The sequence below is a fragment of the Phoca vitulina genome, unplaced genomic scaffold, assembly GCF_004348235.1.
Source record: "Phoca vitulina isolate PV1807 unplaced genomic scaffold, GSC_HSeal_1.0 scaffold4, whole genome shotgun sequence".
Classification (NCBI taxonomy): domain Eukaryota; kingdom Metazoa; phylum Chordata; class Mammalia; order Carnivora; family Phocidae; genus Phoca; species Phoca vitulina.
The window spans coordinates 46,932,219-46,944,349 of NW_022589707.1; the positions used below are offsets into that span (position 1 = coordinate 46,932,219).

The window sequence follows — 12,131 nt, forward strand, 5'->3', positions numbered from 1 at the left end:
ATTTATTCTTACTATTTTAAATATTTTTTTAAAAGATTACTTATTTTTTTGAGAGAGAAAGAGAGAGCTCGAGCAGAGGGAGGGGCAGAGGGAGAAGAAGTAGACTCCCCACTGAGCAGGGAGACTGACTTGGGGCTCAATCCCAGGACATCAAGATCACGACCTGAGCCAAAGGCAGACACTTAACCGACTGAGCCACCCAGGCACACCTATTTTAAACATTTTATTATGGAAAATTTCAAACATCTACAAAAGCAGAGAGAGAAAAATGTAATGGATTATCTCCCAGCTGCAATAATTATCAACATTTGCCAGTTTTGCTTTCCCAGATTTTAATTTTTAAAAGCACAGGGAATGATATTTAAAAGTATTTTTATATTAAATAAAATGATTAAATAAATTAATTTTACAGTCTTTATAAGAAACATTTCCATATTCCATGCCATGTAATGTAGTTCTATGAAGACATTTATCTGTGAGATACTCAATCCCTTTACTGTAATGTTCTGAGAGAAATGAGTAGCAATGTTATTATACATCTAAATCCTAAGATTAAAGAAAAGTTTTCTATATCCTTTACTTTCTAAAAGACAAATATGAAATCTTACTTTGACTATGATGCATTGTTGAGCATTTTATTTTGAGAATTTCAAGATCTTTTTATTTCTGTAACTAAGGACTGGCATTCCTTTTAATAATTAGGTAGCTTTAAGGATAATATACAATTTTAAGCTATCATACATATAAATCTACTGTTAAAATTCTAATGGGGAAATAATTTTAAATGAAAAATTTCTTCTAAGTATATACCTAATGGCTATTCTTACTTTTAAATTTAAACTGTCTAGGTAAGTCTTAAAATTGAATATATATTTAATGTATAAGATACTATTAAGAGGCTTGTTTTGAAATTATACAATCTCACTATTATTTCTCTTTTAATATTCATGGTCTTTTAGAGTTTGTGGTTAAATATGTGTGTCTGTGTATGTGTGAATTTAATAAATATAGTTCCTTTTTTTCCCTCTTCTTATTGCAGATATATTTTCCATAAAATATGGTATCGAAACAGCAGGCATTATTCACTTTGTATGAATTATCAGAGAAAAAAACGAATTAACTCTAATGCAAATCTTCATCCAAGACTTCATCCAATACATCCAGCCAAAGCTTCAGCTGTCTAAATAAAATTAAATATATAAATCAGTTCTTTGTTCAAGAACATTCTCAAGGCATCAGGCAAATAAACTAGAAGTATATTTTTTTAAGATAAAACATGTATATGTTTTAGTAGTAGAGGTGAAAATTTGCTTAAGACAAGACCCACTTTCTCTCTTTGTAGCCATAACAGTTATTTTATACAAGTTTTTAATTCTTTATAGCACCATCTTTTGCAAAGTTATCAAATAATGCCTTCATTTAAGTCTCTATATAGAGAGCATTCATGTGTATAATTAATAATGTGGACATTTAAAATCATATTTGTGCTTACTGGTTTTTTTCCTTCTTGACTATAGCTGTCTATAGTTGGTTTCTTTTCCAGCAAAGCAAACAGATGTGCAGCCCCAGATTTGGCTCTCGAATATTCAGGTGCCAAAACAAGTGTTTCTCCAATGGCCATAGCTCCATAAGCAATTGCAGTAAAAACTCTATCAAAAGATAAAGCATTTGAATCTTAGGTCCATTTTCAAACAATAGAACTCTAAAAAAGTAAAAAATAGAACTCTGAAAAAGTAGGCACAGGAATATAAATAACCTTTTGGTACAGAAACACCACTAATGTTGAAGCCCCAACAATGATATCTCTTTTGTTTGTTTGTTTTTAGTAAATTTATTTATTTTAGAAAGAGAGAGGGAGAGAGAAAGAGAGAGAGAGAGCGCACAAGCAGGGGGAAGGGCAGAGGGAGAGAGCGAGGGAGGGAAATCTCAAGCAGATTCCCCAGTGAGTGCGGAGTCTGACATGGGGCTCGATCCCATGACCCTGAGATCATGACCAGAGCCAAAACCAAGAGTCAGACACTTAACCAACCCAGGTGCCCCAATGATATCTCTTTTGTAATTTTCTACCACACAGTGATCATCCCTAGCGTTGTATACCAAAATAACCTTTGGAGTTCAGGTAATCTTAAAAGTTTCTCTTCCAATTAGAGCCAAAGATCAAAGGCACTAAACTAGTGAATATAAAACTTCTTAGCCACCTTGATATAAGGCTCACTCGCTTGGAGATTTGACAGAGAATTCAACTGACAATGGGAAGAATGAGTCTCCAGTAGTGAGATCTGAATTTACACAGGAGATATGAATGGATATTTTTCCTTCTTTTTTTGCATATAATGTAGTTAGAACAGACAATTGATGCCAGATGATTTGTTATCTGACTGAAGTGCTACATGTCTTAAAGAGAGCAAAGCGTGGAGATTGTACTTTGTTAAGGTCCTCGAAAAAAAATCTGACTAAACCTTACCTTAGCAAGCCTGGAAGAAGAGCTTTGATCTTTTAGGTTTGCTATACAAATTACGATCTCAGTTTCAAAACATGTTTTAATTATAAAATAGTAAGTATGCAAATGATGTCTGAAAGCATACAGAATATTCACAGATATGTGGCATATCATGTGGCCATGGTCAAATATTTTTCTCTCATTTTCATTTTAGCCATGGAAACATTTTAATAGGATAAAAAATAATGTATCTCCATAGCAGAACTGAAAGTATAATTCAGCTAAGATTGTACAAGTTCCAGTGGCAATATTTGTTTATTTATTATTGAAGTATAATTGACATACAATATTACATTAGTTTTAGGGGTACAGCATAGTGATTCAACATTTTTTATACATTATAAAATGATCACCACAGTAAGTCTAGTTACATCTGTCACCATATAAAGTTACTGTAATATTATTGACTATATTTCCAGTGTTGTACTTTATATCCCTGTGGCTTACTTATTTTATAACTGGAAGTTTGTATTTCATAGTCCCCTTCACCTATTTGGCTCATCCCCTTACCGCTCTCCCCTTACTGGCAAGTAAAAAGATCACAGAACCCAGTTTCTTGTTTGCCGTGCTGGATCACAGCAAGGTAAACATGTTCTGGTCTCCTTGTGAATTTCTCTGGAGATGGAACCTACCAATGGGTGGATGTTGATGCAATCTCTTCAGTGACCTAAACCTCAGATCCTGAATCTTGTTGTCTTTTCAAAGGTCAAGCACAATATAAAATATAAAAACCAGTTTACTTGGATGTCTGACGCTTATTGTAGCCATTAGTTCTGTGATGTCAAGGCATTTTTAGTACTAATGTATATGGAAATTGTTTAAAGCTCAAAATGCCATTCAAAATACTCAATATCCAGTTACAAATATCAGAAGTGATTACTGAGTTTAGGTAACACATCAGAGTTTTTTTTTGTTGTTGTTGTTTTTTTAATGCAAGGGAAAAATCTGACTGAATCAGACTTAAGCCTCAGTCTGATCCGAAAGTCAGCAGGTGAGATAGGAAGATCATTGGATTATGAGTCAGGAGACCTGGATTCTAGTCCCACAGGGATAGAGCCTTCTATCCTCTAGATAGAAGATAAAGATAGAACAAAAGATAGAACAAAAGAGAACATCCTTCCTCCTCTGATTTCAGACATGCCAAAATATCTACCTGTCCTAAAATTTCCACCACAAAATTCAGTTTAAGCATTAAGGATAAATATACAGAGGGCAATGTCTTTGTTAGGTCCCTCTTTAAAAAAAAAAAAAGAATTTATTTATTTATATCAGAGAGAGAGCAAGCAGGGGAAGAGGGAGAGAGAGAATCCCAAGCCGACTCTGTGCTCAGCATGGAGACCAACTCAGACCTCGATCCCATGACCCTGAGATCATGACCTGAGCCGAAATCAGGATTTGGATGCTCACCCAACTGAGCCACCCAGATGCCCCTGTTAAAATGTCCTTCTCTTAAAACGGAGGTTTACTGAGAAGGGGAGAAAGACCTTCCATTTAGAACTTGTATCTGCGAGAGATAAACGACCTGAAGGATGCACATTAGAGGAAGGAAAAGTTTCAGTAGAGAAGGGAGAGTATCAACTAAAAGCCCCAATGCTGTCTTTATTGTGTATGTATTGAAGGGAGGGTAAGTCCAGATGGGGGTTGATGTTAATGAGGATTATACAGAGGAGCCTAATTTTGTGGTGAAGGAACTATCTGGGGGTTGAGTCAGGACATTAATCTTTTATATTACAGGTGGGTTCTGTATAAACATAGGCCAATGCTGGTCTGCTACAGAATGTGCCCTAGCTGACTCTGGCCCAGTTAGCTAGAATGAACTAAATTGCGATTCAACTTTATTCAAAACCTATTTATTGCACAACGAACAGTACTTCAACTTTGTGGGTTGGCCAGGGTTGAGGGAGAATATTGAGCAGGAAGAGGTCTGGAAAGGATTTTCAGGTGCTGGCTTCTTTTTCCCTAGTTTTATGGGTTCCCCATGGGCTCATGGGGCCATTATCATTGCATCCTCACTACAATGATTCTTTCAAGCATGTCCAAGCAATGGGGGAAAATCCCCTTGCCTATCACTGCTGCTAAAATCAAACTGGAATTTTACAAAGATTCTTTGTCTAGGAACAACACAAAAAAGCACAGAAATGAATAATCCTAATTTTACCGCTGCTGATCCAAATAGGAATACCCTGAAGAGTTATTGGTTCAAATCTATTTGTCTCCCCTTAATCTTGCTTCCATACCCAGTTTGTAAACCTTTGGTGACTTACTCTAAGAGTAAGTATACTGGGGGGTTCAAAGCCTGGGCTCTGAAGCCAGACCACTGAGACTACATCCAAACTCCACTGTTTATTTACTAGCTGTGTGAACTTGGGGCATGTTCTGTGCTTCTGTTTCCTTATTGGCAAACAGAAGATAATAGGACTATCTACATCTTACAGCATTGTTGTGAGAATTAAATACATTAATAATATAAAGTGCTTAGTACAGTGCTCAACAAATGTTTAAGTTGTTATTACTCTCAGAACTGAAAATTAATGGGACACTTTTTGTTGGCAAATAAGCTCTCATACTTCTATAGAGATACATCAGCCCACCAGGTCAAATCACAACTTCTGAAGCCCACACTCAGTAAGTTTTTTCTTTCTGACTGGAAAGCAGAGTACTTTTCCTCACAGAGGTGGCCATTATAATTGTACCCATACTCATGCTCTTCTCCCCTAACATCCATGTAACACTCCAAAGATTCTTTTCTTCCCACCCTAAATCCTTTCCTCAACACATGGAAGAGAGAAAATACACAACTTTTATGTGGTACTTTGGGTTTGAGAGAATGTTTTCATATATATGATACCACTTGATCACCTAGGAGATAAGTAAGGCAGAAACTCTTATCCCTTCATAACAAACGAGGAGACTCGAGCTCAGAGAAATGAAGCATTTGTCCAGGATCACACAGTTATAAACATGTAGGGCTGGGACCCGAACCTCCTTGTTCACTGTGCTTTCCCTTACCTGGTGTTCCTTCCAGTGGAAACTTGGTCTGAACTACCTCTCCCTGCATGTTGGGGCTTGTTACCACTTTGTTTCCCATTTTAGAATCTTCAGAAGGCCCTCGATAATCCAATCGGCCTTGATTTGTCTCCTTTAGATCCCTTCAGTGGTTGATCACTCTATCTACTCTCCTTATCTTGTCTTCTTCTCTTCTGGATAATCCCTGAGGAAGAGCTAGGTACAAGTTGGGTGGCTGCCACAGCAGTGAACACTGAAAGAAGACTTTCCTGTTTTCCTTGTTTTGGCTACTTAAGGCTGCTCTACCAATTATAATGATGACACACACAGTTCTTCCATGGCTGCTTGGCCTACCAGAGCAAAGATGGTGGTGGAGGCCTAGCTTGTCTCCTTCTATCCCTTAGTATTTCAAGGCATCAACCAACTATTAATAATCACTGAAAACCCACTTATGTTGATTATTATATGGCCAATAACCACATTTAATATTCAAAGTCCAAAGGATTTCTTGTCAAGAACTTTATTTGGAATTCTAGAGGACTAGGCCACAACATATGAAATGCCTGGTTCTGCTTCTCAGCAAGTTTTCAAAGTTGTGGCTTTTATTATTACTGTACTGAAGGTTGCTGTGCCTGATTCTTTCTTACCTATCTGTTTCCTACTAATATGTATAGCAAAGAAGGAAGAAATAAAGATACAGGGAATTTCTGAAGTGGAGGTATGGAAAGTTACAAAAACCTCTGCTTGGACACCTACTGGTTTCTGACCTATATTGTAAAAGGCAAGTCAGCTAGAATCTAACCCAAAGGTGCTAATGGAAAATCAGGAGAAAATAAACTTATTTTGTATTTTTCAAAATCTGTACATTTATAGTGTACATCAAAAGTTTTGCCAGGGCTAACAGAGGCGGGGGAGGTGGGGAGAGTTTTACTATACATAGGTGTGTGAAAACCTAAACAAGAGATTTTCTAAATGCCTACCCAGTGCTGCAAGCCAGCAGAATGAAAATGTTATCACCTTTTTAAATGCTTATCTCAGGGAAACTTCTATAGTAACAGAGATGGATGAAGACAGCTTCTACCATTAGAAATGTATGTTGTCTTTTTTTTTTTTTTTTTTAAGAGGAAAAAGCTAAGGCTGATAGTAGCCTTGCTGATAAACTAACATTATGAGTACATCAAAGGATTCTGCTGTTAAAATTGTGCATTTTCCTTTCCCAAGGCACACTGTCATTTCTGACAGAGACAGCTTACCCATTCCTGTAGCTATAAATCATGAAAATACATTCACATTTATTGGATGAATAAAACATCTATTTTTTAAACAATAAATTAAAATATGACTTTACCAATTTTTACATAATTCTAGGAAAGTTTCTGGTAGTGGCCAAAAGAAAACCCTAAGGTTTTAAGCAGGTATGGAGAACAGCCTGGCATTTAGTTCCTATGCTCATATTTCTTAAAGTGTGATCCTCAGATTCTGTGCCTCAGAATAATCTGGATGTTTGTCAAAATGTAGATTCCTGGCCCTATATCAAATCTACAAACCTCTGGGTTAAGTTTGTGAGGTGAGACCTGGGTATCTGCACTTTTAACCGGCTCCTTGATTGTTGAGTTGGGAAACCACTGATTAGAGAATAGCACAAAGTTCTTTTTACCTAAGGAGGGTTCTAATAGGAGGAAGTTTTCTTTGTAAACTCCTTCCATTCAATTAGTTGATTAGATAGAAAACTGTCTGTCACCCTAGATTCTGGAAGGCACAGAGTCTACTAGGCCAGGTATAATTGAGTGTGTCCAAAGGACAATTGTAACACATTCATGATAGTTGGGGGCCACAGTGAGTCTCTAGCTCAGACAGCTCCCTCTTTCTTTCTTTCCTCAGGGTACTGGGAAATACCAATGTGATACTGTTCATTAACCACTGCATTTATATTAATAGTCCTACATATGTTCTGATAGCTAAAAATGCTTATGTCTTCAGAAATGACCCATTTTAATGAATTTAATGAAAAGAGATTCAGGAAATATGGTAGGTTAGTAGCCGGAATTTTTGTATTGGGGCCTTTTGATTCCCCTATATTTTGGGGGTCATAAAATAACATTAAGCAAGTTACATTGTTTTATTTATGTTAAGAATCAGCCCACCTCTGGGTATTCACATGTTGGAAAACTAAGAAAGAATTAAAAAAAAATTTTTTTACAGAAGATCCATGAACATTTTCTATAAAATTAGTAATAACAATAATCATAATGACAATAATAATAAAAGAAGTCTGCTAACAAAGCCTCTGGCATCTTGAATTGTGACTGTGAGCAAGTTAGGTAACTTGCATCTTTGATCTTTTTTATTTTTGTTTTTAAGTTTTTTTTTTTTAAAGATTTTATTTATTTTTCAACAGAGAGAGAGAGACAGCGAGAGAGGGAACACAAGCAGGGGGAGTGGGAGAGGGAGAAGTAGGCTTCCTGCTGAGCAGGAAGCCCGATGTGGGACTCGATCCCAGGACCCTGGGATCATGACCTGAGCCCAAGGCAAATGCTCAACAACTGAGCCACCCAGGTGCCCTGTTTTTAAGTTTTTATTTAAGTAATCTCTACACCCACATGGGGCTCAAACTCACGATCCTAAGATCAAGAGTTGCATACTCTTCCAACTGAGCCAGACAGGCGCCCTGAGTTTTGAGTCTTAATTTTCCCCATCTGTAAACTGGGAATCATATTGCACATAGTAGTTGAGAGGATTAAGCAGATATTACCTGACAAATCCCTAATATTGAGTAAGGACTCAATCCAGGTTTGCTGTTATAGTGATTATTATATGAAACAGAATGATGTCAATTGCCAGCATCACTGTAATTAGCATGATTTTGAGGAAAAATAGGAGCCAGTCAAGGAAACAGAGGAGGAAGAGCCAATGACAAGGAAGAAAAGCCTAGAGAAGAAAATGTTTCAGGAAGGAGAGTATCAAATGCTGCTGAGAGGTCAAATTAGGTAGATGGGAGAATGAACAGTGAATAACTGTCTGGGTGGGTGAGATGGAGGCCAGTGGTGACTCTGATAACAAGTGGCATGGTGGGAACCAAGGCTTGACTGGAATGAATTTAGGAGAGATTATGGAGATGAGAAGGTGTAGAGAACAAAAATAGGCAACTCTGGAATTTGTTTTGCTGCAAAGGAGAGCAGAGAGCCACTCGAAATAGGGAGAAGGGGACTTAGGGTCATGGGAGAGATTTATTTCTTAAGACAAATGATTATAAAACAAAAAAATAGTAGTGACAGAAAAACTAGTGTGAAGAGAGGATTGCTGGAAATTGCTGGAACTCATCATAAATAAGGACAGTTACTTCTTCCACAGAGATGGCAGGCATGATAGACCATGTGGATAGCCTGGTGAGTTTGGTGATGGGAAGATGAGGTTCTTTTCTTTTCTTTTCTTTTTTTTTTTTTGAGAGAGAGGGTGGGGAGGGGCAAAGGGAGAGAGAATCTTAAGCAGGCTCCATGCTGATCTCAAGACCCCGAGATCATGATCTGAGCTGAAATCAAGAGTCGGATGCTTAACCGACTGAGCCACTCAGGTGTCCCAAGGTGGTTCTCTTTTGACTGCTTTGTTATGCTACCTTCAGGTAAACCCATTAAAAATTAATTTGGTTTACAACAGGGTTTTTAAATGTATTTATTTTTATTTATTTATTTTTAAAGTATTAATTAATTAATTAATTATTTTGAGAGAGAGAGAGTGCCTGAGTGGAGTAGGGGGCAGAGGGAGAGAATATCCAAGAAGACTCCCGCTGAGTGCAGAGCCCTACGCGACGCAGGGTTCCATCTCACAAACCATGAGATCAGGACCTGAGCCGAAACCAAGTCGGACGCTTAACTGACTGAGCCACCCAGGCGCCCCTACAATGGTTTTTAAATAGAAAATTCTTCTGTGAGAACTGATAAAATCATTAGACATCCTACATTAGTATGAATATATTTAATTGGCTAGCCTTCAACTAATAGTAAAGACCAGTAACCCTGAAGAAATGAGACCCTAGGGATTTAAAGATGGCTACAGAAAGTTCAGAGCAAAATGAGGAAAATATGTTCTGAGTCAAACATTTGGCTTGCAAACAAACTTTTGGAATACAACCAACTTTTAAGCTTGTGATTGCCTGTATCACATTAGAACCAAGGGAAAAACTTGCTAATTTAGTGCAGGCTGGTGAGCTGAATAAATTACTGTAAGTGATTCTACATTTGGCTTCTTGTTAATCTAAGTAAATTAGTCTGTGTAATCAGAATGAAGCCCAATACTAAATGTCGTACTGTGGTTTATGTATTCATTCAGGCAATACTGCAAACTGTTTTAAAGTGTAGGAAAACACAGAACAAGGAGCCTACAATTTCTGTTGAAATTTCAAATACAGATATTCCATTTTACAAGGAAATCTGCTTCCAGGAAACTGCTAAGGGGACTTATAGTCAGGTAAGATTCAGGAATACTGGGTTGGTGAACTGTGGACTATTTTCTTCTGAGTACCTAGCAAAAAAACTTCCTGGGAACTCAGTTAATATTTGATAAATAAATAAATACATAATCACATGAACAGAAACCAAAATTATTGCAAGTTATTCTGAAATTATTTGGCTTCCAATGACTTTAAAAAAAAATATTTTATGTATTTATCTCAGATGAAGAGTCAGCACGAGTGGGGGAGAGGGGCAGAGGGAGAAGGAGAAGCAGACTCCCGGCTGAGCAGGGAGCCCAACGTGTGGCTATTTCCGAAGACCCCAGGATCATGACCTGAGCCAGAGGCAGATGCTCAACTGACTGAGCCATCCAGGTGCCCGGGCTTCAAATGACTTTAAGTCATTTCCTCAAATTGAATACATATACTCAAAGTACAACTATGTGCCATCACTAAGGAATTCAAAAGACTGTGCCTGAGTCTTGGGAGGCAAACCCCAAAGGGGAGTTCTCAACATATTTTGCCAAATGACACCATGTTTGGAACAGGTGTAATCTCCCAAGTCAGTATTCTGAAGAGGCTGACGCTTGCTTTGATGTGTGTTTTGGTGGGCTTGTAAAAAAACATAACATTTCTTTTGGAGTCAAATATTGTATAGATTTCTCTAGCTCTAAATATATAGCAGTGACATTTATGATACAGATTAGCAACGTTCTGTCATCTTAGGGAGTCTTAGGAAGTTCAGAATTAACATTCAAAATTAATTTTTCTAATTTCAGAAGTTGAAGTTAGGTGTTCTAGAAAGTAGAGCAACTATGCTCAAACAAATGCCTTGAGAAGAGGCAGCCTCATTGAGATGCCATGATCAATTCCAAATGTGACTTTTCTAAAGGGAAGTACTCATTTATATGTGTTTCTTCTGGAGCAATTTGCTTAGCAAAGAACTCAACCTCACAAATGAACAGTCTTATTTGATAATGCCATCTCCACCCTGGGAGTTCCATGAAGTCTTACAAATTCTTGAAGGAATGGATGACAACAAGGCATGTTTTGCCCCTACATTCCCACATTCTAGTAAACTGAAGTAGGGAGAAATTCATCTGCGAGTTTAACTTGGACTACTGATACTATATCAGTATCAGTTTACCAGGTAGACTGCACTTAGAGATATTGAATAACAAAATAATATTTAAAAACTTTCTTAGCATGTATTTCCCACGTACGTGATTTAAATGATCAATAAAGTATAAAGTAGGCATCTTTCTGGTTAATTTAAGTATATAACCCATTTACAGGATTTAAATATTTGCACAACTTACATGAACATGCCCTCTGGGGTCACTCGTCCAGCTTGAATTAAATAGGCTCCAAATCGAAACCCCACTGCATAGGCAAAATATACAAAAGCATGGCTGAATGCGTAACAGCTTCCAAAGATCTGTGCTTTCTTCAAGGTATTTCTGAAATGCACAAAATTTACTAAGTAATGGGGCATAAGGTATAGCAAGTTCATTTTAATAAATGTAGAGTAATGAATACAGAAGACTAGACATGTTATTTAAGGGATATATAAGTTATACACAAAATATATGAGTTTTTAAAAATGAGAATTATTATATAGAAAACAGACAATATAATGATTCTATAGTTCTATACTCTATAGTTCATTGTAACAAAGTTGCCTCTGTCTACTTTCAAATGAATGGACAAGGTCTGTGAATGAACAGCTAATGAAAGGGGTAAAGAGATTTGGTTTTGAAGTATTTAGAAATATTTTCTATCATAACCTTTCACTAGCACAATAAGTAGTGGAAATTAAAGGGTGGTACCAACCACAAGCATGAGTGTAAAAGAGTATAAAGCTATTTCTCTGATAAAGTAATACAAATAGTATCACTAAGTAAATGTGATAAGGAGGACTAGTTTAAAATTAAAAGGAGTGATAACATTTGTCATATATACATTCATTTTAAAATGTGAACTATTTTAGAAATTCAACATAAAGGGCTGAGCAATCTTATTTTCTTTCTTGAATATGTTATTTTCCTCAATTTTGTTTCAGGAAAATAATAAAAATGTGCAGTTAGTAGTAGTTCATAGCAACATGGGAGGACTAAAATATTCTACCTGTGCTTGTTCTCAATTGCTTTTTGTAGTCTCCTCTTGGTGAAGTCATAT

The 12,131-nt window shown here is 36.8% G+C and overlaps 1 protein-coding gene across 1 annotated transcript in view; it reads right to left on the reverse strand.

The window, feature by feature from the left end:
- ABCB5 (ATP binding cassette subfamily B member 5) overlaps positions 1–12,131 on the reverse strand; it is a 119,635-nt gene that overhangs the window by 12,658 nt on the left and 94,846 nt on the right. Inside the window, exons 22-23 of the mRNA XM_032401225.1 lie at positions 11,273–11,413; positions 1,493–1,649 (exon numbers count right to left, since the gene is read on the reverse strand). Of these exons, the coding sequence (XP_032257116.1) occupies positions 1,493–1,649; positions 11,273–11,413 (298 nt within the window). The remainder of the gene's footprint in view (positions 1–1,492; positions 1,650–11,272; positions 11,414–12,131) is intronic.